We start from the raw sequence: 27,950 nt of genomic DNA, 5'->3' as shown, positions 1-27,950 counted from the left end.
GAAGTAATTTCCTATTATTCCCAGTATTCCTTAGATGAAAGGATGAGAAGTCATATGGCCCTGGACTGGATTATGAAGGAGCAAGACTCTCCAGGAATTATTTCCCAAGAGTTACAAGTGGCACTGCGAGAGCTGGAGGAAGCCAGGAAAGCTGGACAAGAATTGCGGTTTTACAAAGAAAAGAAGGAAATACTGAGTTTAGCACTAAGCCAGATCTACAGCGACCAAGTTACCTCATCCTCAACTGATGATCAAATGGGCCTGACCCTAAGTGGCTATCACTAGCACAACCCTGCTGCCCTGAAGTAGGATTATAACACTGAACTCTAACCTACTAACCCGTGGTAGATAGGCTACACATGGAAGTAGCCATTAGTCACTTTCATTTGCTGTTTTGTGTATTCACTAGAGGAGCTGAAGAAATCACATTTTTGAAAGAAAATATTTTTCAGCTTCAGCTCAACCCAAACACACTATCCTTTGCTCTATTAAGTGATATATGAATGGTATACTAAAGCTAACTTGAATGGGAAATTGCTGCAGAAAACTTTACAGCATATTAGCAAAGGACAGTGTTGATCAATACAAAGTGTTTCTCACCAAGAGAACTTAGTACAGAGATGAGGAAAATATTTGGTCACAGGGTTCATACAGACCTGATCAAAAAAGCTAGAGATTACTAGTACTAGGTGATGTGAAGGACTGTAGTTTATGCATAGGGGCTTATTATGCGAACAAACTCTTCTACACCATTCTGGTTTCCTATTGACAATGCAAGCAAATAGTATTGCTCAAGTCCATGTAGTTTATTTTCTCAATGTTACTGTAGAAAGATTCTTCCAGTAGCAAACTAAAAAACAATTTATAAACAGCTTTTCTGCAAAAGCCTCACTGCATTTACAACTGCAAACCAGTACACAAGACTTTTGACCGTATATGTCTAATGGTAGTTTGGGTACCAGAGCAGTGACACTATGGCAACACAGGCTTCAGCTCATGCTACCTGAGTAGGGTTCTGGATGGGCTTGTACAGCCTGTGCTGAAGCCCATGCTGCCACAGCTTCAATGCTCTGGTACCAGGACTAGCTGAGATATGTATACCTGTGATTGCAGTACAGATGGACCTTAGGTTCTTAAATTTTACACTTTTATTATTGCAAAAATGGAAGCAAAGAAAAGCCAACAAATGTTAGAGTGGAGTGACTTACTTATACTATGTAAAACGTAGTGTGAATAATTGATTGCCAGGTGTTAGAGCATTATTTTAAATACCATAGCTTATTTTGTAGTAATGTTTTTAAAATCTACAACTAAATATTTAACCACCAAGAGCCTGATTCTGTAGTCCTTTCTCAAGCAAAATCAGCTGACGGGGAGTTTTTTTTTCAATAAATTGAACTGACTTAAATTAGTGTTAGTGCAGGTCCAATCTAGTACTCCCAGTTTTATGAAGAAATGGCCATTAATACTTTGTCGGGTATTTCAATATAGATAAATGAATACTTTGAAACAAAACTGCCTCATTCTTTTACCATCCAAACTAAAGTTAGGGTCCAGGAAGATAGCCATCTGTGAAGCAAAAGAGGAAACGAGGAATTGTGCAACAAGAATGACAGAACTGCTGCTGGAAAGCCATTCACCTTACTAGTGGTGATGGAAGCATGGTGAAGTAAAACATTGCATGCCAAGATTCTTCTCTCTGTAGATAAGATGTCAATTGTCTTCAAGCTTTTTTGTGCAGTGACTCTATCTTAGTCTGTTTGTACAGGGTCTAACACAATTGGGGTCCGTTCTCAAACGGCCTCTAGGAACTACCATAATATACACAAATGAAAAAAATTAGCAAATATTTGTCAGGTTTCCAAGATTTCTGGTAGAAGTTATTTAGTTTCTTCTGGCAAGAAAAGAAATTTTCGTTTAATTTTGCTCATTGTACTAGGAGCTTCCACAGAAGACTAGAAAAGAAAACAGCTTCTTCAAATGTAGCAGCAGCTGGGATTGAAGTCTGTGCTGGGTAGTACCAAGCTGCTTTAAGTGCTTGTAGTTCTCACTTTCTCCCAACTAAAAGAACCCTCACATGAAAGCATTTGTTGAGAAAGCAGAAATCCATCTTACAGCAACACTTTGCTATATTAAGTTGAGAAACATGTACCAAGGCCATTCAAATTCTCAGGCAGTAGAATCTTGCCAATTAAACCAAATGTTAGATAATGGAAAATTATGATTTTTTAATTTATCTGGCTCAGCATGAGAGAGACTGGGTGGTGGTTGCTCTCTCTCAGAACAAATTCAATTGTAATTAATGAAGCACTAACGTCTAATAGTTTGCTTGGACTACTTTGGAAAAAATAACCTTCATTCAGGTTGTGTTTTCAAAACATGATTCATGTAGTACAATGAATTTTATACAGCATCAGTAAACAGTACATGCTCTATTTTGCATTTGATGAAAAATTGTTATCTACCTATATAGTCCCTATCTATCAGGGTAGAATTGCCGTGTCACAAAGTATTTAAATAACAGCTTGTAAATGACAAAGTGTTGGAATAACTTAGTTTTTATATTTGTTTATTTAGATGATGAAATAAATAGTCCTACTGGACACTTAAAATGGACTAATAATTTGATTTTTCTTCAACAGAATTTCATTTCTTACCTTTCTTTCAATTATGTGAGCTGTTATCTGCCCACAGATAAATCAAAGGAAAGCCAAATTAAAAATCACTAGGCGTCAAATCCTGGATCCCAGATGATCTGCTGTGCTAGTGTGAAGTAATTTAATCAGGTAACTGCCTGAAGTCTAACACAGCATGCTATTCAAGAGAAAAATTGATGCTGACTACTTTCCCACTTTCTATTGCCCTCCTGTTCTGTTTCAGTTGGGTTTCTTCCACTAGCCTGAACTCTGGGAGGGGCTGATGATGCTCAAGCACCTTGTCGGCTCAGGTCCCATATTCCATGCTGTTTCTCCTGGTAGTAGCCACCACTGCCAGAACCATAATTCTAGAAAATAATGAAGTCTTTCCAATTCCCCTTCAGGTGGGCTCTTTGTTCTGTAGCCCAAATTACTGCTGTTGCAACTGTATACAAAATAGTCTGTCTTTCCAGACTAAAATGGTTAGTACCTCCATAGACAATTCAATGGGTAGAGTCTGGATACATAATTTACATACATAACTCTACTCTGTTATATTTCCAACCTTCCCTTCGTCTTACACTCAGAAGATGTGTGATCAGCCATAACTTCTGGAAATAAATGATCTATTGAGAGACAGCTTAGTGTAGAGCCTTCCAGCATTTATCTATTGCAACCTAGTGATTTGCCAGATGTTATGGAGCTATAGTCATCTTACTGTGTAACCAATGAGTTCTTTCCAGGGGCCTCTAAGTAAACAAAGCTCAAACGTTTATGGAAATCCAGTGCTGCCCTAGTGAGCTGGGAAGGAAGGAAGTTGTAGGAGCTGTTGTAGGAGCTGTGACAAGTTGCCCTCTTTGCTCTAGTGCTTGAACTCCTTACAAACATAAGGAAGCATATCTTTCAGCTTCATCCCTCACACACGGATAAAAATTTAGCGGACAATTTAATTCCCTGACTAGAATGGATTCTGTCTTGTTCATTCAGAAGTAATGACAAATAAATTGTCTGTTAAATAGATTAGAGAGAGAACAAAATACCATTCTTTATTTACATTTCTTTATATTGGAATATTCCTATTGGCAGACTTGTGTCATACGCATTGGCAAACCTATTTGACAGGACTGCAACCAGGCTAACGTTTTCTCTCATTTTTTACCAGCCATTTGTAAAAAGCCAGGGCTCCTTTGCTTGCACACCATTAAAAAGAGGCTTAAGGAGGCTCCGTCTCGCCACCTGAGCCACTTCGTCCCAAGCGTTGCTGTTCTCACACACATTAAATGTTGGGTTTGCAGGATCCAAAACAAACGGCCTGAGAGGAAAAATAAGAATCAATATGAACATTGATACCAAGAGGTGAGATCTAGCAATTTACTAAGACCCAACTGTAGCTCTGATGTAAATAGGTAACTAACCAAAATCTAGTCCAATAGCATGGGAAAGCAGCACTTTGTAGTAAGATTAAAAAAGCTGATTTTTCAAAAATATCAGAAGGTCAAGACATACATAGTGCTTGAAAGTCGACAGACATCATGTTTTGCTTTATATAGTCTATCACTACCGTTTTATTCTCTTTAACAAGGACTTGTACCACTTCTTTTTTACTCCTCCTTCTCTGAAGTAATAAATTAAGCCCCTCAACAGATGTGCTGACTGTCTTTGTGACATAAGAAAGCAAAGAAAGGGGGGAACTTGATAATACACAGGACATAAGGCTAAAAGCTGGAGGAGTTTGACCTTTTCACTCTTCAATCCCTTTTGCTTTTAGAATCACATAGCATCATCTGTTTTCTCTGGTCGTGTTAGTTACATTTCCCCATGAGCCTGTCCCTTTAAATTAGTATGTAAGCCATAGGTACTCTTACTCCATGATTATTTCTTTAAAGTTTTAAATATGTCATAAACAGTAGAACTATTGATGCAGAATTATTCACATGAACTTTATATTACAATTTAAAACAGAATCTAGTCTCCTTATATTAAAGTAGTAGTAAGATTGCACAGAATACAAAAAGACAGAAAATGCCAAGTTACATTTGAATAAGCTTCCTTAATTTTGCACCTCGTGTATATACATTACAATACAGTCTTTTGTTAATTACATGATCACATTCTAAAATGAACAAGATGTCAACATACAACTTTTAGACCTATGTGGCATCTGATAGTACAGTCTTGTACTATCTTGTGTTCCAATCAAGCAGAGCCCATGCAAGTTGTTTATATGAAAGATGCTTAGTAATTGCACCTACGAGCAATACTACAGATAACATATATAATAGAGAGTAATGGAAAATTTGCTGCCATATTTATCGACCACCTTTGTTTGCAGCATAGTTGACTGCTTAATGCTTGGAACTGCACCTCTAGAAGGCTGTAATATTGGTTGAAAGGAACGTACATATGGGTGCTAACAAAACTTAAAATACATACTGTAGAGAGAAGAGAATGCAACATATAAAAAAAAAAAGTCTTATCAAGTCAATCCAGAGAGATGGTATCATATGATAGCACTGTTAGTGCAAGTATAAAACTCAAAACTATAATAAGATGCTACAAAACATATATATGTAAGGCTGTATAAAATGTATTCTATAACATATTAAATGTAATTAAAGATTAACATACATGCAAGAGCACATCATTGTTATTTGTTGCCTGAGCACTTAGAAACCCTAAGCAGGGTGCCCTGGAGCTGTACAATCACAGCACAATGAAATCTTAAACTGTCTCATTTTCTGATTTATTTACTTATTTAATCATGGAATCTCCATGTTCTCTTAATACATTTTTTGCATGGAATTTCCTAGGATTTTTTTTTCTTTTAGTTATTACCACTATTATTTATTTGTATTATGGTAGCACCTAGGAGCCCCAGTCATGGACCAGGACCCTATTGTGCTAGGTGCTGCACATAAAGTAAAAGTAAAAACAAAAAGCAGCTTCAGTCTGGCAGGACTGTGGATCTCTGCTAGCTTGCCAGAAATTGACAATAGCATTCGTAAGTTCATAATTTGGAACACATTTTCTAGATATCACAGTAATGTCCTGTCTTATACATAGGCCTGGCAGAATTCAATTTTGTATATAATTTTGACAAATAATCTGTTTATTTAAGCATTTATGTAGATTATCATCAATTTAATTTTCATAGTTTGATGAAATTATGGGGAGGAGTTCAGACAATTATTTAATGACAGTAGACCATAAGATTCAAAAAGTTATGAAGTTTAAAACACAAATTGTCAATTTCACATGTCAAAACATACAAAGTAAATCAAACTCTAATAAGTTCTCAAGTAGCATGTTCTTTGTCTATCTGTAATTTTTGATTATCATGTCGTTTTGTGTGTGTACAGTGAAATTGACACTTACTAACATTTACTGATAAAAACAGAATCCTTTCAAACCTACTTATGTCTTTGGAGGACTTCAAGAAAAGACCTTTCTTCTGACAACTGGAGCAGTGGAGCACGTCAGGCCACAGTCTGTGGGGCAGATGGAAGCATCTTCTTCCCTCATGTATCTGCCCATCAACTAGTTACAGAAGATTTGCCCTTTAATGTTTAGCCCCTTGTGCAGGCGATATGCACTGGGGTAAATTTCACTTCCTGTGTAGTTTATAGCTAGAATAGTAAAGGGAGTGCCCCTCAGTAAATAGGTTTTGATACAAACTATGGAGGCACTGTGTCTCTCTTTAAAGAACGTTAGTAATCTCTTAATGGAAAGTTGCATTGCCTCCCAAGAGTTATGGGGCCTCCTTTTCCCCAGGAACCACTGAGGACAGAAGCAGAATTCAGCTGCTGCAGCTATGCCTGTCAGGTGGTATATTTACATTAAGATGACAGTAGATATTTTGTCATATAGTTACCTGGTTTGCTTCTGGAATGCCTTTTTGAAAATCGTAGAGTTTGGGCTGTAGTGTTTGTGCCAAACAATGCACATTTCTGGGTATCTAACTAGAAGCTTCATGATAGCTCTCATTCCCTGAATCAGGCTGAAAAAGACTGGCTTCCCTGCCAGCTGCCAGATGGAGATTGTGATGAGCTCTATAGCGTAGGAAGAAGGAAGCCTGCGAAACCTAAATACACCAAAAACAGACTTAGCACATCACAAAGTCTACACAGGAAACTTACAAACAAAATGCTAGTAAAAACAAACACTGACAAGCAGCAAACGTCAGCTTTGTACTTTCACGCTGTTTGTTATCCATTACAAACATTATGCTGTTGTCCCCAATCAGAGCCTTCAGTGGGGGCACTGAAAAGTTTATTTTATTCTGCATAATAAGGAAAATTGATCAGTAAAAAAGAGAGCAGCAGCTTTGTGGTTAAATTACAAACGTGTCCAGATCAGGTACAGAATGCATCAAGAATACGCCATACATTCTGCCATGCTAGCTGAGCCATGCATGCCAGAAGTCACAAGCCATATCACTAGCTCTATGGCTCAATAGCTGAAACAATAAGCTCATGGTGCCAAAGAAAGAATTGGAACCATTTACAACCATCACCAATGCCTCTGATTACTTTGTAGCATTGGATGAGGAGAAGAAAAGAGACAGACCATACACCACCAAAAGTGAGGTGGCTTCCATTTAAGGCCTTGATTCTGCTCCTATTGAAGTAGAGGGCAAAACTCCCATTGACTTCATTGGTGCAAAAATTAGGCTCAGAGGGAATATCTGCACTGCAATAAACCAATGCAATGAAGAATCAATCACAAGCAAAACAATATTTTCCTCTCTACGTCAAGGAGGGGTCATTCACTCATCGGCCAGTCCTGAAAAATAGGTCTTTGCCATATCTATAATCTAGTAGCTCATCTGCTCCATCCCCCCCAGCTAGTACAGGGAGGTAAAGCAAACGGCACCAGTGTAATTCATGATTTTTTCATATCACACCACTGTCACTTCCTCAGCCGCACAGCAAGATGCACAGAATCCTTTACTTACACATTAACTTTATTCAGCATACAAAACTTAGTCTCGGCACTACTTGAAACCAGACGCACCACCAGTACTTCAGGAAAATGCTAAATGCCCTTCCTGTACCAGTGAGAACTATTGCAACTGGCAGAGAGGGAAAGCATATTTAGTTCCCTTGGAGAAGGAAACTTTAGTTTCCACTGGGGACTTCATCAGAGCCCTGGCAGAGAAGGCTAATAAGGAAGAACCCCAAATCACTCCAAGTCACACTACCAGTATGGGCAGCACTGGCCATTTTTTGTGCAAAAAGTAGACTGACTGCAGGGCCATTGTAGCCCCCTCCCTTTTCGTGGAATTTCTGCTGCTGGCACTGTTTTCTGGTGCAAATCCTGAAGTGAATCTGGCCCATCTGAAAACAGTTAAAGAGGAAAGAGCTGAAATCAGCTATGAGTCAGCAAATCTGGGGAGTTCAGGATTAGTTTGAATAATCATCCAAAGAAGTGAGGATGACTGTGTTCACGTCAGAAATAGAATATGAAAAATCTATCACGGGGTGCTTCAGCCATAGTTTGTAAGTGCAAAGGCAGAAGAAGTGAACAAAAGAAAATGTAAAGCAACCAACTTTTTGAAGCAGTAGTTTTGCTTCAGATATAGAAGGCCAGACACCAAAACCCAGATCCAAACCACCCTACATGTTAGGACAGCTTGAATCCAGATCCAAACTTTGCATATCAAGCCCATCTCTAAATTCAGGTTCACTATGAGTGTTGAAAGGTGGTTTGGTTTGGTTTTGCTTTTTTTAAGTACAGGGGCTTCTTATTTTCCCAATCGATCATGTGTCTGTGGGGATCAATATTATTAGCAGTTATCTGCTAGTTACCTGCTAAATTTGTATTAGTTGCTTAGAAAATAAATTTACGCTAAATTTGGTAAAAGACATTTAGTCCTGTGCTCAAGTTTGTGTAGGTCACTTCGCATCAGAGATTTTCTATTTCTCAAACATGTCTGGTGTAACCCCTCAGAGTATACCTGTCTCAGGCATTTTGTTGGAAGACATTATGGTTGCAAGGATTCTTCAGTTCATCATCAGAAGGACTCAGAAGCCAGGGGATATATAGTGAGGGGATCACACAGCTCAGAAGAGGGAAACAGGAGCATATAGTAGACCATGTTGCTGTTACTTTTTTAAAAAATAATACATAGAGGCATATACCCCTACATCTAACTGCTCTGAAAGGGAGTGGAGCAAGAAAAACATGGGATTCTAGAAATCAAATGCTACAGATAGGGTGTCTATACAGATAGTGAGTCACAAAAGTAGTTTCTTAAATAGTTTAAATGGCCATTAGTGCTTGTCCTTCCTGAATAGATGAGAAAGCAGTGATAATCTAAACAAAGACAGAGAACCACATGAAGGTCACATAGCAGGCAAAGCACAGCAGACACTTTTTTTCCTTTTATGGCTCCCACTTCTGTAATATCTGGTGTGTCACAAACATTAACGAATTTATCCTCAAGATCCCTGTAACCTGAGGAAGTATTATTGTTATAGCCCTATTTCATAGATAGGAACTGAAGCACAGAAAGATTAACTGACTCGCCCAACATCACACAGGAAGACTAAAGCAGAACTGAAAATTGAACAGATCTCCTAAGTTCCAATCCAGTGTCTTATCTGCAAACCCATTCTTCCTTCACTTTACTCTCCAGAATGTATGTTCCACCTACATATTAAGTTAATTTTTCAGAACAGTAATTCAGAATTAACAAACAAACAAAAGTTACTTATTGTAAAAGGCTCTGTTTATTCAGCTGATTTGCTTCACACATTTTTAACAGTGTGCGCCAGATTTCTACTCTGTTTGGTTTGGAAAAGTTTGAAAAGTCCAGCGAGTCATGCATTTGCAGATACTCGTCTGTCAGCCGTACAGGTAGAGGGTCCTTTATCCCAATCAACAGTGAGTCACTTTAATTGGAAAAAGAGAATGCCAAGCCAATATATTAATAGCACTAGCACAGCTGTGCAGTATTTTCTCTTCCTCTCCATTCTCCCCATCCCTTCTTGCTCGAGGGCACTGTCTAACTGGATCACATTCTAGTTCAGTTATAAAACAGCCATTAAGATGTAGTGGAGAAGCATAATATACACATTATGTAAGATCCATTATACAGTACTCACTGTTGTTCATTCTTCAAAAAACATAAGGATGTTAAAAGGAAAAGAGGCTCAAGTGTTAGTTACATACTTATTTTGCGCTGTTGGTTTAGCAAATGAAGTCCTGAACCAGTGCTTAACCAAACGAATCAGGTCTTTCACCTTCATGGTAGATGCCTTGATAAACTCAACCTGGTACTGCAGCAAGGACATTGAGTACAGCTGGATTTCATCAGTGTCATTACAGAGAGAGATCTTGTGGTAAAAGCTCTGTTTTAAACCTGTTAACACCAAGAAAAAGATAAGACTGCATTCCCTAATATTTTACTTTTATGTTTTAAATAGTGAGGCTTCGTAACAGCTATAAAATCCTGTTAAATATCGCACAAGTCCATAATATTAACAAGCTCACTTCATGTCCAGACTAAATTCATTCCAAGTTTGGTGGCACACAAAAACATGCAAGATCCAGTAATGTTATTAGGAGAATATTATGTTTATCAAACAGATTTAATCTCCTATGCAAGAGATTATCCAAAAAAACTGCTAGGTTTGTGTAGTTTTTTTCCCTTCCCCTCTCCTCCCATCTCTCCCTATATTTATTTATTTTCTGGCTGATAGCTGTTATACATTCTGCATATGCATACATGGACACATACACATGATTAAAATAATGCTCCCCTATTAGGAAAGTTCCTGATTTGGGCATCCCCATTTTAGTTTGTTCCACAATCTCTGTGGAAAAAGGAAAATTATAATCATGATTTTTTAAAGTTTAAAATTGGGGCCAAATTTTTTTTAAATACACGTTATTGAATATACAAAAATGTTTGTATGATGCACACACAGTTATTCGGACTGCATAAACATCAACCATGTGAACAGTTAGTTGTGACTAATTAAGTATTTGCATGTTTTTCATAAATTCAGAGATTCCCAGGCCAGAAGGGAATATTGTGATCTTCTTATCTCACTTCCTGTACAACGCAGGCCACAGAACTTCCCCAAAATAATTCCTAATGCATCTCTCTTAGAAAACATCCAATCTTGATACAGAAATGGACGGTGATGGAAATTCAACCATGACCCTTGGTAAATTGTTCCAATGGTTAATTGCTCTGGTTGTTAAAATTTACATCTTATTTCCAGTCTGAATCTGTCTGGCTTCAACTTCCAGCCATTGGACTGTGTTACGCCTTTCTCTGCTAGACTGAAAACCCTATTACTTACAGACTGTAATCAAGTCACCCCTTAACTGACCCTTTATTGAGCTAAATACGTTGAGCTCTGAGTCTGTCACTATAAGGAATGCTTTCCAATCCTTTAATCATTCTCTTGGCTCTTCTCTGAACTGTCTCCAATTTATCAACATCCTTCTTGAATTGTGGGCACCAGAACTGGATGCAGTATTCCAGCAGCAGTCACACCAGTGCTAAATAAATATAGAGGTAAAATAGCTTCTCTACTCCTATGCAAGATTCCCCTGTTTAAACATTCCAAGATAGCATTAACTCTTTTGGCAACAGCATAAAACTGGGAACTCATGTTCAGCCAACTATCCACCCCTACCCCCAATCTTTTTCAGAGTCACTGCTTCCAGAGAGAGTGTCCCCCATTCTGTAAGTATGGCCTATAGTCTTTGTTACCAGATGTTTACATTTGGTCATATGAAAACACATATTTGTCTGCACACAGTTTCAGAGAGATCTGGATCGCTTGGTAATCAGTGACCTATATATACACACATATACATACACACATATATATACATATATATATACACATTATATATATATATACACATACACACACACACACACACACCTGATTTATGCATGCAACTGCAGATATTGCACACACAGGGTATGTGTACACTGCAGTTGGAGGTGTGCCAGTAGCACATGTATGCATACCCTCCTTAGCTTTGTTCAACTAGCTCATTAAAAATAGCAGAGAAGCCATAGCACACAAGCAGTGGAAAAATGGGACCAGATCACAAGCCCACCCAGGATGCTGAATGGCAAGCTTGTGCTGTTGCAGCTTCATTCCTATTATTAGTAAGGGAGGTGTGAGCTAGCAACTGCAGTGTAGCCATACTCGCAATGGCTATGTCATTTTAGAAAATCAAGCCCTTTATGGCAAATGAAGATCCAATGATTCTCATGCATCTAAAGTTGTTAAGAAGAGATATGAAGTATACCTAGAAATACATTATGGAATGGAATCTATTAACTAAGTACACTAAGAATTGCACAAATTAGACATTGCATCTGATGGTTTGACGTGTTTGATGGTTCCTGCATAGAGAGTGAGTATGTGTTTGTGTATGTATGTATGGGAAGGTGCTTGGACTTTAAAAGCATCACAGTCATTAGCAAGTAGTGAGGCAAAAGTGCAATTTCCCTCAAAATTCTGTAACAGATTATAATCTATTGAGAATACTATAACCATCAAAACTAAAATAGATCTATAGCTTGGATTCACAAGGCACAGCTGGAATATTATGCAATTTTTACAGCTATATGATGGGTATAAATGGTCACGAGTAATCATTCCCTGATAAAGAAAGTTTCTCCCCAAAAGAAAACATTCATCCCCTACCTGTTGATGGTGCAGGCCCCAGCATGTCATAGCAAGGCATGATATCAAACGAGTGACCATGGTGATTCTTATAGCATTTGAAATAAAATCCTAAGGATGACTGGGTTCTTTTCTCCATCATTATCCTAAAACAAACCTTAGTTAAAAAATATTACTGAACAGTAATACTGGGGGAAGGAAGGGTTCAATGGTTTCCAATTTTTCTACTGTGTAGTAAGGATGGAGGAAGGTGGCTGGAAAGTCTTCTTTCTCAAAAATAAGAATATATCACAGTCTGTACGCTATTTACAAAAGGCCACACGGACATCTCAGGGCCAAATTAACCACCAGTGTAAACGGATTAAACATTACGGAAGTCAGCAAACTCGTGCTTGTTTACACCAGTGGCCAGTGTGGCCCTTCATATTTCTTTTACAAAGCTAGTAATTTATGAACATCTCATAGTAATACATTTACTGACATGTATAAAATGCAAAACCTCACATTAATAGGAAATGAAGGTCAATTTCTCAAACTAGCCAGTAGTGTAAATGGCTTTGTCATATTCTTGCTTCTCGCTGCTGAGTGGTAAAAATAAGAGGAAATACAAAGACGACAGAGTACACCACCTGTCCATTAAACTCCTTCTGGAACACTCCTATACCAGTATCCACTTCCTGGACACCGTGACCAACTTCAACAATGGAACCCTACAGAGAGCTACATACAAAAAAAATCCCGCGATCATCACACCTGCCTTCATAGATCCAGTAATCAAGCCAAGAAATCTGTTCTCTACACCCAGGCTCTCAGATGCCACAGAATGTACTCAGAGGAGAAAATCTGGGATAAACATCTTAACACACTCAAAACCACCTTCACCATATCCTGAAAGAACCTGATTCAATATAGAAATAAAACTTCCTCTGACTGCATGCCCTTAGTTGTCACCTAACACCCCACACTGGAACCTATATGGGATATCATCAAACAACTACAGCCCATACTCAATGGAGACCCCATCTTGAAAGAAGTCTTTCCTGACCCCTCTTTTCTGGCCTTCAAACAACCCTGCAGCCTCTCCAAGCTCATCATCAGAAGCAAGATCCCCACAGACCAGCACACTGCAACTCAAAGTGGCACCACACTCTGCCAGAACAGATGCAAAATCTGCACACACATCTTCACTGCTACAATGATCAACACCCCCTTCCCAACAGACCTTTCAAGATCCAAAGATCCTACACATGTGGTGTACCTCACTCAGTGCACTAAATATCCCAATATCAACTATGTGGGTGAAATCAATTACTACACTCTCGAATGAAATCTCACAGGAAAATATCAGACTAAAACACCATATTACCCGTGAGTGAACACTTTTCACAAAGAGATCACTCCATATTGGACTTCGTCCTCATCCTCAAAGGAAACCTGCACAACACTTTCAAAAGGTGAGCCTGGGAGCTTAAATTCATAACTTTATTCAGTCCATGATTTTTAGTATCTGGCAGAGACACTGGATTATGGCTTATTATAACAATCTACAACACTAACAACTGCTTTCTACCTCCGCCCTTCCTTTCCTCCTTATGACTGGATAAGTCATAGACCACTTCACACACATTTCGAGGGACCATTCATTGTGAACTACTTATGCTAAATGATCTGTTCCATCTTGTATTTAGCTGTGACACTCTGAGGCTAAGGACTTGTCTACAGTGGCACTTTACAGACACCCCCGAGAGTGCAGCAAATTTCAGCTCTGGTAGCTACAACCCTCTTGGAGGTGGTTTTTTAATGGCAGTGCTTTAACATTGCCAGTATAGACTAGCCCTATATGTTTACACTACAAAGCTTACAGTGGCACAGATCTCTCATGTAGCCACACTATTCTGACAAGTGAGAGCTCTCCCATCTACATAATTAAACCACTCCCAAAGAGTGGTGGTAGCTATGTTGGTGGGAGAAGCTCTCCTAACAACATACCACTTTTTTACACCCCAAGTGACTTAAATTTTGCCAACATAAGTGGTAGTGTAGACATGGCCTAAGTTTTCCAGACCTGAAGAAGTGCTCTGTGAAACCTTGAAAGCTTGTCTCTCTCACCAACAGAAGTTGATCCAATAAAAACATGTTACCGCATCCACCTTCACACTCTAATATCCTGGGAGTGACATGTGTACCACAACACTGCATACAGAGTACAACCCTGTAATCTGAGCACTGGTTATACTTAATGGTTCAGGCTGAAAAAAAAAATCAAGCAAACAGAAGAAACAAGGAAACCCAAAAGTTAAAGTTTCTATAATATTGCACTTCCTGCATACTAGATGACATAAGAACAGCCATACTCTGTCAGACCTAAGGTCCATCTAGCCCAGTATCCTGTCTTCCAACAGTGGCCAATGCCAGGTGTCCCAGAGGGAATGAAGAGAACAGGTAATCAAGTGATCCATCCCTGTCGCCCATTCCCAGCTTCTGGCAAACAGAGGCTAGGGACCCATCCCTGCCAATAGACATTCATGGATCCTATCCTCCATGAATTTATCTAGTTCTTTTTTGAACCTTGTTATAGTATTGGCCTTTACTACATCCTCCAGCAAACAGTTCCACAGGTTGACTGTGCGTTGTGTGAAGAAATACTCCCTTTTGTTTGTTTTAAACCTGCTGCCTATTTACTCTCCCTTATTTACTCTCTCCACACCAATCATGATTTTATAGACTTCTATCATATCCCCTTAAGTCCTCTCTTTTTCAAGGTGAAAAGTCTCAGGCTTATTAATCTCTCCTCATATGTGAGCCGTTGCACACCCCTAGTCATTTTTGTTACCCTTTCCTGAATCTTTTCCAATTTCAATAGATCTTTTTTGAGATGGGGCAACCACATCTGCACACATTATTCAAGATGTGGGCACACTGTGGATTTATATAGATGCAATATGATATTTTCTGTCTTATTAACTATCCCTTTCTTAACGATTCCCAACATTCTGTTCGCTTTTTTGACTGCCGCTGCACATTGAGTGGATGTTTTCAGAGAACTATCCACAATGACGCCAACAGCTAATTTAGACTCCATCATTTTATATGTATAATTGGGATTATGTTTTCCAATGTGCATTACTTTGCATTTATCAACATTGAATTTTATTTGCCATTTTGTTGCCCAGTCATCCAGTTTTGTGAAATCCTTTTTTAGCTCTTCACAGACTGCTTGGGATGTAACTATCTTGAGTAGTTTTGTATCATCTGTAAATTTGGCCTCCTCACTGTTTACCCCTTTTTCCAGATAACATAAACCAATAACAGAGGAAAATAGGAATAAAAATTGTAGAGCCCTGATTCAACAAAGCACTTAAGCACATGCTTAACTTTAAGCACAAGATTTTCATAGACTAAGATTTTTAGGTCAGAAGATAGCATTATAATCATTCTAGTCTGACCTGACATGGACTTCAATAGGATTTAAGCAAGTGCTTTAGTGAAAGCACTTGCTGAAAAAGGGCCATGGCCTTTTTATTCCTGTGTTCCTTTATATTATTGGTTTATTTTGTTAGATATATGTGCAATGTTGCAGAGTAAGTGTGGCTGTAGAACCCATAACTTTTGCATTAATATATACAAACATTCAGATGAGGCTGGTAGCTGGGCCTGTTACGAAGGTTATTCAACACTTCTCAGTAGAAGACCCTGTTTCCTGTTGCTTATAACTTTGCCAAATGATAATAGTTTAGGCTGAAACTTTCCATGCCAGTTGTCTCCCTCAGGCTGAATCTTTTTGGAAAGTTTCAACCAAAATGGTTCAGCCATTTCCACGAACAAGGACAGGGAAAATATGTTCTTCAATTTTAAAAAATAATCTGGTAATTTTTTTCTAGCTCCCCTGTGCTTTTAAAACAGGGACTTGAAATTTGGCAGAGGTGACCTTTGTATCAGATATGTGCCTTTTCCTGTTCCTGAGAAAATCTGCTCAAATTTGCCCAAGTTTACACCTCTGAAAAAAAAAAAAATCTCCATTTGCACATGCTCAGTAAATTCTTGCTAAAGTTTAGCAGCTAAAGTTTCTGAAGATTCCATCCTCACAGAGACTTCTGCAGCCTCTCACAGTTTCTAGTGCTGACCACACTATGCACGTGCCATCTCTACAAAGCAGCCGAGTATGCTCCAGCCCAGGACTACATGGTCACGCTGGGACTTTGTTTGCAATCGCAGCTCCCAACCAGCATGGATCAGGGTGGAGATGGGCACCAGAATTGAGAGCAGAAAGCCTCTCTCTCCTGTGCTCTTACTGGCACCCTGTAGTGTTGAGGAGGAAACCATCTGACTAATGCTGTGGGGATAAAAGGCAGATTGGGGGACAGGGATACAACTAGACTGGGACAAGGAGCCTGGTGAAGATGGGACTGGAGTGGGGAAAGAAAAGGGAAACTGTTATTGGGAGTTGGGAGGGATAGGAACTGGTTGGGTAAAGAGGAGGGAAGACAGATCTGACAAGCAGCCAAGGGGCAGAACCAGGATTAGCTGAGGAGGGAAGCGATTGGAACAAGAAGCCAGGGAAGGAGTGAGGGATAAAGAGGGAAACAGAGTGAATGAAGATCCTGAGGACAGACAGACTGTGTGTGTGAAATCACTGGAGGCTGGTGGAGAGGTGAGAGACAGATCAGATGAGGAGGTGGGAACCGGGACTGGCTGGATAAAGAGACTGGGACTCAGATCAGGGGCCTGAAGATGGAGACTATTGGCTGGGCAAAGAGACTGCGATGAGAAGCCTGAGGAAAGGAGACGGGGTAGGTCAGAAAAGTAGGAACAGGACTGAGATGAGGACAGGTGACCACATGCCCCAATTTTACAGGGACAGTCCTAATTTTTGGATCTTCTGCTTATATAGGCTCCTATTACACACACACCCCCGCACCCCATCCCGATTTTTCACATTTGTTGTCTGGTCACCATATATGAGGAGACAATGGTAGGAAAGAAAGAGAACTGGGATGTGAACAGGATGGAAGGGACAAGCCAGAAGAGGTTAAGTTTTGGGGAAGAACAGACAGTCTGACTATTAGAGAACTATCCCTTCTCCTGTGACATTTCCTGAGTCTCACCACTCCTCTGTGGTCAGCAAATATCTGTGAAATTCACTGGCAAAATGTGTGTCCCCTAGTCCCCTCTCGTACTAGTCCACACAGAAAGGCTATTAACCTACTACTTCTACCAGTTACTCTGTTAGTTAAAGTAGCAGAAGCCTCTGTGGTTGGACCTGCTGATGTCAATAAGACGCCACATTAAAAAGTTTTTTTTAAAAGAAAACTGAAAAAAAATTGTTAAGTAATTATACACAAAAACTATGATAAAAGAACATTATTCAATTGCAAAGTCAAGCAGTGCAAAGTTGGGAAATGCCAGAATTAAGGTTGCCTGTGCTCCCCCAGAGAGTATGCTGTATGATACAGTCTTTAATTACATTATCATATACTAATTTTCCACAAAACCCCTGCATCAATCCATGCACAAAATGGACCTGTGCTGGGGATGGATCAGAGCTGTGTAGTGAAGGAGACTGTCTGTAGGATCTCTGCCTCATTTGTTACAGAAGTTGGATGGTATCTAGTGAATGAGGCAGGGGACTACAAAAAGTGAGAAGAGAGTCTTGTGGGTAAAGTTGAATTCTGCCCTGGAGAACTGCATTCTATCCCTGTCTCTGCCCCAGAGTCCTTATGTATTGCTAGGCAAGTCACTTAAATTCAGCTTTTCACAGGTGATCACAAATTGTCTAGTCCTCCTTTTCTGAGTGCTTGACTTGAGACCCCAATGTTTGATTTCCAGAAGTGGTGAGCACTCCCAGATACAGCTGAAGTCAATGGGAACTGTGGTTTGAACACATAAAGTAGAGCTGTCCAGGAATTGGATTTTTCACTTCAGGGGAGTTTTGTGATTTCAAGAAGTTGGCCATTACAGAATGGAACATCAATCAATCAATCAAATAAAACAAACACTGAATTTTCTTTGAATCAAAATTCAAAATAAAATAAAATAAAAAAAAAAAAATCTAATTCCTGGTCAACCAAAACATTTTGTTTTGATAAAGCTGAAATGCTTCTGTTCAATGACAACTTTTTTCAAGTGAGACCAACTGTGAGTCTACTGAAACCTAGGCCAAGTCTATGGTATAAACTTGCGTGCACATAACTATGCCAGTCAGAGGTGGGAAGAGATGTGATTCCTGACCGACTTCGCTGTCCCGGCAAAAGCTTTCGGCCAGATAGCTTACTTCATTTGGGGAAGGCCAGAATATGATATGTTGGCAAAAGTGCAGTATTGCCACTATAAGCTGCATCAACACTAGGAACATTTCCCCAGTGCAATGTACTGCTATAGCAAAGCACTCCCAGTGCAGACTTATTCACAGCTAGAAAAGACAACTGAAGGGCTATGAAAATAAATGATACTGAACAAACACTGCCACAAAAAATACATATTCACCACACCTAGCGATTCAAACTGGAGATATTTTTAAGACCCTACAAGATGTTTCTTAATAGCTTCTCTATTTTTTAAAATGAATTTCCACTTAAAAGGCATATAGCATACGTTTATTTATATAAACGCATTACGAGTGTACACAAATTAATGCTCATGAAGTATAAAACTATCATTTGGTGTATGCAATCCAGTCAAGCCTAGTCGCAGCTTCCTTATCAACAATGTTCAAGGCACGAAGACCTCCAGGAAGTTGAGTCATTTTGGAGTCCTCAGCAATGTGTGTCATTGCTTTGTGGCTGCCCACACTGACACAGTCGACTGTCTCTAAAACATGAAGTATGAAAAATACCAGATTACAGACCCCAGGGATGCCAGACGTCCCTTCATTCACTGAACAGGTACGACACAGGCAGTAGAGGTGCAAGTGTCTACACTTTGCTCACCAGCTCAGAACTGGAGGGGCTGCCTCTATGAGCAAAATGGATATTCAAGCCTTGGCCTCTTATTCAAGACTGGCAACAAAGACGCCAGTTACTCCCTATTGTCATGGTCATTCTTGGGATGTGAGCACCTCTCCACTGGAATCTGTATGGGGACCACGAAACATATTTCACATAGGTTGCCCACTGCCATGGTAACAACTGCAGGTTCCTTCTGTTTGGGATGGATTCAACCCACTGACCCAGAGCTAAAAACCTCTATATTTTATTGCTCATCCCCTGTCAACCAGTTCTCCCTAATTCATAGACCTCAATTCTCCCCTCTAACTTGTCCCACCACAATCTCAGTGCCTCCTCCCAAGAGGAAGTATTTATATGCAGTTTCTGGAGTGACACTGGGTTGGATTAAAATTAAATATAAAAACAGGTTGATCTAAAACAGGATCCCAAATGTGTTTTATTGTGCTTCTTATGAGAAACAAAACCCATGTGCATTTTGGGTTGGAAGAGACTTCTACTAGAGAAAAAAAATATTTAGGAGACACTCTTTGGCTTTCATGCTAAAACAATTCTTTACTGGCGATATCGCCACATCTCTTTCCACAGCCTGGGAGTATACAATACACCCTGTGCCTGCTCAGCAGACACAAGAGTCCCCTGAAAACAAGATCTGCTGCCTCCATGTATCCCACACACACACCATGGATCACCAGTTTTCACGATTAGCCAAAGCAGAAAGATACGTAGTATTAGTTTGCACTGTGGATAGAGCACATGTAGTCTCTAGACAAGTTCACTGAGATGAGGGAGGAGCACAGTACTTCACATTATAGATGAACAGTTGTATGGAGTCCCATTCAGTTGCTTTCATTCATGCTAGAGAAGCTAGAGGGTGAAGGTGCAAAGTGAGAGAAAATGATGAATCATTAAGGCTTGACAAGATGGTGCGATCTACCTTATAAATCTCTAATGGGAATTTTACCTATGTCTGTATTGGGATGCACACCACTGTGTCTAGTTTTCTAGTTTGATTTTATCCATTTTATTTTCTGATTTTGCTGTGCTCTGTGAAGTAGGCAGTCTGGGGGGGGATCACATCTGAAATGCCTGTGTAACATCTGGAGCAAGTAAAAGCCCTAATACTAAACTAAACGTAGAAAATACACACAACCCTCGTGATCCAAACCTGCTGGCCCATGAAGATTTCTTCAGTCTTTTTCCAAGATCATCTATAACTTCTGGCAGTTTCTTTTTGCAGTCTTCTAGATTTTCAAAGGCTTCACTAAATAGCACTATATCAACATCAGACCAGCCTTGTGTATCAGTTCCTTTTATATACGAGCCTCCCTGATATGCAAGAGATGCCAGAAATATGATTAGCACCTGATTATTTTCTGTAAACACGACATTTTTGCAATGTTGGTAAAGCAGACTTTAGATGTCTTCTGTACTTCCTTAGTCTGTCTTGTCTACCTAATTGCAAATAGTTTATAATTTACATGTTGCTAAGGTGAGATGCAAGATGGGCCTGATCCCTAGGTCTTTCAAATGGACTTTGGATCAGGCACTTTATTAGTAACAGGATTCACAGTATCGTTGGTGGTATCTACTATAGAAATGGTATTGGGTTCAACATCCAAATCACAAGGGCAAATCAAGTTTTCTTCACTGGGTGTTGAATATGGTTTAACCCAGTTTATACCAGTATTCAAATTGTAGTCAACCAAGTGGGGGGAAGTGGAGGATGGAGGAGAAAGGCAGTGAGAGCCTTTTTGAAATTTGGTGTCAACACAGTTTATTTTCTAATGCAGAAGTATATATTAGTAACTAACAAATTCTCAACCTGTTGATCACTCTCTTGATTTTGTTAAATACATTTTAAACTAGAGCATATCTATCAATACACATCTAGAGCTCCGCTTGATGCAATCACTGTAGTAAGAGCACAGGGCCCAACTAGGCAACCCCTACTCATGCTAATGAGTACATCCTCATGTATTTGGTATTAAGAGCCTTCTTACAATAATGCAACGGCCACACTGCAGATAGGGGTGTTTATAATCAGTTAGGAATCTCAGGTCAGTTCTTAGCAGACAGTTGTCTGCAACAGAAATCCACCACTAATTTCTTAGTAAAAAGGCTTCACGTGGAATGGGCATGGAAGTCGAAATGCCCTCTCACCCCTAAAAATGGTTCCTTCAGAATGAAGTTGATGTACAGTGACAGGGAGTTGTGGGGAAGTAGATACGGCTATTATCTGTACTACATCAGTCCTGTGAGGATATTCAGTCTCTAGGGATGTCACTTTAGGACCTCTGGAGAACTAAATGAGCCAGTAATTTGCCTTAAAAAAAGTTTTAAAAAACCAAACACTAAAACAGGTTTTTCCTCTTGCTGATAATACCTCATCTTAATTAATTAGCCTCTTACAGTTGGTATAGCTACTTCCACCTTTTCATGTTCTCTGTATTTTATTATCTATATCTATATCATCTTACTATATGTTCCATTCTATGCATCCAGTGAAGTGGGCTGTAGCCCACAAAAGCTTATGCTCAAAGAAATTTGTTCATCTCTAAGGTGCCATAAGTACTCCTGTTTTTTTTTAAAAAATTGTGGAAATCTGGATTTCCACAATTGTTAATATAATTGGTCCAAAAGAGCAATTACAGCTAGAGGAAAGATCATCATCATAGGCTCAACTCATATTTAGATGCCAGAAACTAAATGTTAGTCTTTTAAAAAGATTAAATCCTCAAACAATATGGTGGATCCAAATAACGCTAAAGGTCAGACCTGAATCTAACCCAAAAGGAAATTCACTGTTTATGAGATCACTCCCTCTGGACTCTTGGGATACAAGAGGAGCTTGTGGTACAGATACATACACGCAGCAACACCTTGACAAGTGAAGGAAATGCTATTTTGTTGAACCACAATAAAAAGAGGAAATAAGATTTACCTTGATTAGCCGAGCTATTGGTAATGGGAAGCATTCCTTGATAAAATTAATAATTGCCTCAATTTCTGTTGCACAGGCAATGCTTGCTGGGCCTGGAATGGGTCGAAGCTTTTCTTCTACAAATCTCTTTAGTTCTGTTGGATTTTTATAATCCAAGATATTATTAGGTGAAAATCCAGTGGCCACTTGAGCTGCACAGAAAGAAAATTAAAGTCTGATCACTAATTTGCTTGAAAAGCGCTTGTTAAGAAGCTCTGATTTCATGGTAATTTCAAACTGAGTAAAATTCATCTCCAGAACAGATATGATTGTAACATAATAACAATGCTGTAAATTCCTTGCTTCCTTTTAATCAGCTGGGGCAGACAGCTAGTACTCAACGCCCAAGGACCCACAAGTGATGTGGTATTAAGTAAAAAATCATTAGTATAATACCTCAAAACCTGACATTTTATTTCCACTATGCTGTCTCTAATTCTGCCCCTTTCTTTTTATCTTCACTGCTAAAACCGTAGCACACATCTTTTCTCTCTCTCAACTACTACAAATTCCTCATTCCCAGATTATCTGCTTCCCCTTCTCCAATTTACCTCAAATACCACAGTTAATACCTTCTTCCACTCCCACTACATCAAGCTGTGGCTTTTTATGATCTCCTTCAGGCCTATCCCTAGCTGCAGATTACAGACAGTAGCCTCCCAGTACCAGGATACTAGGAACACATTGGGAGAGGCGAAGAGTTTTATTGGCCCTCTTGAAGAGGCACCTGCTGAAAACAGCTATGGAGATTCTTGCACAGATTCTCCAAGTGCAGTGCGGGAATGTGGGAGAAGTTCCTTTTGGAAGGATATAGCTCCTGGTGAAGGCAAGAAAAAATGTGAAGGTTGGCCAACCACCAGGAGGTCCTAAATTAGGATTCTCCAAGTACAAAGGGTCCCATGCTCCTGTTAATTTGCTTTCCCTACTGGTGTTACTGCAGGGTTGCAAGATCAGAAGGTAGGTGAAATTCTGTGGTGGGGTTTTAAAAAGGGGACTCAGAATGCCTCATCATGGGTAAAGGACTCCGTCAGATAATTTGAAGTTATTATCTACTCTTTCAGAATTTGCAAGGGGAAAGAAAGCTCGTGAAATAAGATCTGGTCTAGTGACAGGACCTCTGACGGGGCCCTTTAACAATTTGAAGATTTCATAACGAGGGGGGGAGTGCCAAGAAAGTCTGGACTGATTCATCATTTGATCTATTCATGGGAGGGTTTGAACAACAAACTCATTGACTTGCAGAATTGCTTAGTAAAGTAGCCATCTTTTAACCACATGACCCCCGCCTGCGGTATGAAGGCAGCTTTTTATTTATTGCTGGTTCACTCTAATGCTTTTGATTTGATGGGGTTTTCAACATACTGATAAGGCCATGCCCATGTGATTGTCATTTTCCTGTTTAGCCTTTGAACTATTTAGTATCTTCTTAGAATGGAAAGACATGGACGTGACCTATCGTGCATGGCACATGTCCTGAACAATGTTTTGTTTCTCAGCCTTAGCAGATTCAGGCATTAGAAAGCCTTGCTGTAAACAATTTGTTCCACCACAGAGTGTCTCAGAATTCCACTGGCCTAGGACAAAACAAAGGAACCAAATACATATATTACACACCTGGGCACAGAAATCGATAGAGACTACGGCATCTCACTTCCCAGCCGTGAAGGTTGATCAATGAAGGGAACAGGTTAGGAAGATTAATAGTTCAGTTAAAGTCACCCTAAACTATTTACAACCATTTGCTGGATTGTTAGCTTGTGTGTGCAGAGCGGATGTGCCTTCCTGAGCCTTATGGTGCTGGTAACACAATGACATAGCCCAGACATGGAGAGGAGTCTCCTTGGCTGTTGTGGTAAACAGACTCACAAAAATGTAGACTGAGAAATGAGAAAGGGGTGACGGTTTTGAGCACTGAAGTATCATGTGCTTGCCCAGGACTGTTCCACTGACAAAGGGCATTTGTTGGACATCTGTTATGGCATTTTTATCCTGGGCATTCAACTATGACAGGAGAGGTATTTGTGAGTGGTTGGCTTGGTGGGATGCCAAGCAAGCAGCTGCTAGTGGCATCTGATGGTAGTATAGTTTTTACAGGTAGGAAAATTCCGGCCAGCTTTGGCTGAGAGAGTTTGGAGCGGGAAATAGTCATCTCCAGGACTAATTTGTTGTAACAAGGGGACAGCCCTAAAGATAGTCATATCTACTGGTGAAGACTGCTGGGAGCTCAGCCTAGGGGCTGCTCCAATCTTCTTTATGGGACTCAAGGTTTTGGTTTTATGGTCATGCCTATCACCCACATCTTAGTGGGCCAGATGGTTTTCAGATGACCTGAGGTGATGATTTTATAAACTTTGGGTCAGCAAACAGTGACTGAATCAAACAGCAGCTTGTTTCTGTAGCAACTGGCCCATTACTGTAAGAATTACACATTCCACTTCTATGTTTGGTTACTCTGTGCTTGTTATTTATTTCATAGAACTGAAGCTTGTCTGCCAAAAAAATGTGTTTAGCTGTAGGGTGGTTTTCCTGAGGGTGCCTTTCCTAAAGGCCTCGAATAAAAAACCCCACACACTTTCCATATGTGTGTGAAGTATGTCTACAAACTGATCAGGCACTAAGAGAATTCCAAGTGAGCTTCATTGCCAGAGGAGTACAAAATGTGGATGAAGACAATAGCACAAGCTATTTCTTATCCATACTCCTCTCCAACATTTAAAATAACAAGCCTGATGGCTGAGGGAAGGTTGGGTAAGACAGGGTTGTGTCAGTGAACACAAACTAATGACGATGTCGATTTTCAATACACTTTCTGTTCTGTAGCTTCTGATGTAGATTTATTTACTGGTGGAACATTGGGCCATCTCTCTTTATTTATACCAAAAATGTTAATGCCCAGCTGTCAAATATAAAGGGAAGGGTAACCACTCTTATGTATGCAGTAACATAAAACTCCTCCTGGCCAAAGGTACAGAATCCCCTTACCTGTAAGTGGTTAATCAGTTCAATTAACCTAGACAGTCTCAAAGCAAGGAGGTATTATATTTCATAACTGCAAAATGAGGAGATTCATTGTAACCTTCACCACAAGTCCTCACCAGACACACGAGTTGTATCTAGTTGGTTACTAGTAACTACAATTACCAGTGTGAGTGTCCCATCCGTACCCTCCGCTCCTACCAACTACAGTGGGCGTTGAGAACAATCAGCACCCCACACGTCTCAGTGCTCTTTCAGGAAGAGTTTTGCTGGGTAAGGGTGATAAATGGTCAAGGAAATTTAATCATCTTGGGAGTGATCTCACCAGCGAAAGCATTTGATACTTACGGTATTTAGCAGCCCTTGATGCTCCCTCCCTAATGGCCAGTGCACTCTAGCAGAACTTCCCGTCTGTTGTGAGCAGCAGCGATACCTCTTTTGCTGGCTGTGAAGTGATGATCTTGTTTCTCATGGTGTTCCCTGCTGTGGATTGTTCCAAACTTCCTTGGGCACATCCTGCAGGAGGCAGACATTTCCATAGCCACAAATTTTTCTTCCCTCTTTGGAGGCATGTCCCAGAAACACCCTTGCCTTTCAGCAGTCATCCTTTCATGGTTGGTCTGTTAAAAGGAAAATGGGGCACACCATACATAGGAGTAAGTTGGATATGGAAAAAGGAGGCTGGCTAATACAGTGAATTGGAAGTACCTCCAGGAGCTCATCTCAAGACAAACCAACATTTTTAAAACATACTGCACAGGGAAAGAAGATGGGCTACATCCATAACGGAGGTATAATAAAAAATAACTGTTCCAATAATTTCATTTTTTTAGAAGTCCACCTTGAAGCTTTCCATGATTTACAATAAAATTTATATAGGAATTATTTGACACACTATACTTAGAATAGGAAAGAACAGTGGTAACTATGTGGTATCTGCAGGGGAGGTGGACTTTTCATTGGTGACTTCTGTAAATGTAGCAGCACTGAAATAAAGCTACCACCATGGCAGCAAGCAGTACTCAATTGGACCACAGCACAGTGCCACATTTCCTTCCATATATAGGAACTTGATGGTCCAAATAAGAAAAGCATTCATGAGATTAAGAGCAAACCACCTACAGGAATTATTTTCTAAGAAATGTCTTCTGATAAAATCTGTACTTTACTGTTTGCAGTGGGAGCTTCCATAAGCATCGAGCATGTACTCTCCCATGCTATGTCTGAGCCAGACAGGACTTTAGTCAATCCATGGAGGTTCCTTTGACTTTCTTTATAGTTTTATAAAAAACTAATCAAGGTTTCCTTGGCAGGGGTGGCACCGTATTATAATGTAACAAACTAAATGGCTGTTGCTTTTGGATTGGGTGTGAAACACCTACAGACAGACCATACCTGGAATGCACTGAGTACAGAAATTAGAGATAAAATCTGTTGGGTTATATTATCTATCCATATGCTATGACAAGATTTTCACCTATACTGCAGTGAGATGTTAATATATGTATATTCACTACGTATATACAGTATAAGCCATTTTTCAATTAAAAGATGTACTTTTTGTTCCAATGTAAATGTCTCTATTAAATGAAAAGTTAATACAAACTGAACACACAAAAGGAAGAGCAGAGACTGGGAATCAATAAAATCTGTGTTGTGAGTAAAAGTTAGAGTCAGAGCTCTCAAACATCCTCACCGCTTCATGGTCCTGAAGTGTTTCTCTCACAACTTCCGTACCACATTTTTCACAGTGAACTTTTCCAAGATGTTTTACTTGGAAATGATACCTCAAGGCGGTGCGGCTGACAAAATCATTCCCACATTGCTCACAGCTGTAGGATTTGAGAGACCTCATCCTTTATAAAAAGAAATAAAAGTAAGAGGTTTCACTCCAGAGGGTCACAGAATGATTTTATACACTTGAAAAACAGTATAAACCTCTGAACAGAGCTGTGGTTAGGATCGTGATTCAAAATATATTGCACTATTTGTAGTATTGATCAAAATTGTTTCAAAACTTATTTAGTCAAACTTTAGTCTAATCAAATGCTGTTAAAGTTAGTGATATATTAATAATAGCTTCTATTGTACAAAGGAAAAAAGGAGAACACTCCTGAATTACCTACCTAAACATTTTCTGAAGAACAAGCTGTACAGAAGCCCTGGTTTCTTTCCATTACTTTTCTTTTTCATGCAGACCCATTCAAAAAGGAGTTTATCACATTGACAGAACTTTCCTGGTACAAGCCCCTGTGACTGTCAAAGAAGATTCCTTTTACTTTTGCAAAAAAGGTACTTTCACTTCATGGCAAGTGTGTTTATTTCTTCCTTTCCCAGTTACCTCCATGTGAAAGGCTGAAAGCCTTTTTGCCCCACTCCCCAGATGCAGAGAATTGTGGGACTTGTAGTTTACATGTCACTAGAATGAGACCATCTTATTAATGATTCCGTGTATGGCAAGAGTTTTTCAAAAGCATGAGGAGACATGCATGATTTGATGATAGAGTACCCATGCTTTCTATACAGGTTAAGGTGTCACTGGAAACAAACCTGAACCAGAAACTGACAAGCTGTGGTCTCAGCTTCTGTTCTTAGACTCTCGGCCTATACTGACAGTGGAGCATTATAAGTCTTGCATTGGTCAAAGTTAATTCATTATGTTAGATGTTAAACTAAGATCTCTTTTGCCTGGTCTCTGGAACATAGATTCTTTGGCATTTTGTGGAAAGTGTACCAGATAACACTGGTGTTC

General features: G+C 39.6%; 2 protein-coding genes across 4 annotated transcripts in view; one reads left to right on the top strand and one right to left on the bottom strand.

Annotated features, from left to right (window-relative positions):
* The window catches only part of LIX1 (limb and CNS expressed 1), a 48,572-nt gene extending 46,898 nt beyond the window's left edge, over positions 1–1,674 (top strand). Inside the window, exon 6 of the mRNA XM_032798692.2 lies at positions 1–1,674. Coding sequence (XP_032654583.1) covers positions 1–285 — 285 coding nt within the window. The 3' untranslated portion in view covers positions 286–1,674.
* LOC116835673 (2'-5'-oligoadenylate synthase 1-like) lies at positions 1,667–27,528 on the bottom strand. Of its 3 annotated transcripts, XM_032798689.2 has the most exons (9): positions 27,325–27,528; positions 26,895–27,054; positions 25,632–25,818; positions 22,184–22,374; positions 20,408–20,568; positions 12,320–12,444; positions 9,810–9,999; positions 6,508–6,717; positions 1,667–3,948 (listed from the first exon to the last, which is right to left on the bottom strand). In XM_032798689.2, exons 1-9 carry the CDS (start codon positions 27,330–27,332, stop codon positions 3,792–3,794), a joined length of 1,389 nt encoding a protein of 462 aa, XP_032654580.1. In that variant the 5' UTR covers positions 27,333–27,528; the 3' UTR covers positions 1,667–3,791. The 3 variants fall into 3 exon arrangements, with proteins under 3 accessions (XP_032654580.1, XP_032654582.1, XP_032654581.1); XM_032798691.2 differs by lacking the exon at positions 6,508–6,717; XM_032798690.2 differs by lacking the exon at positions 26,895–27,054.
* Between the last annotated feature and the right edge of the window lie 422 nt (positions 27,529–27,950).

This window comes from Chelonoidis abingdonii, chromosome 6 (genome assembly GCF_003597395.2).
Source record: "Chelonoidis abingdonii isolate Lonesome George chromosome 6, CheloAbing_2.0, whole genome shotgun sequence".
NCBI classification, from domain to species: Eukaryota; Metazoa; Chordata; order Testudines; family Testudinidae; genus Chelonoidis; species Chelonoidis abingdonii.
Note: the sequence above shows the minus strand (reverse complement) of the source record. Positions and strands in the feature narration are given on the sequence as shown.

Coding starts and splice junctions, on each gene's coding strand:
- LOC116835673 (XM_032798689.2), bottom strand. Junction 25,819..26,894: donor CACTTCAGGACCATGAAGCG/GTGAGGATGTTT, acceptor TCCTTTTAACAG/ACCAACCATGAAAGGATGAC. Junction 3,949..6,507: donor GCATTCCAGAAGCAAACCAG/GTAACTATATGA, acceptor TTTTCCTCTCAG/GCCGTTTGTTTTGGATCCTG.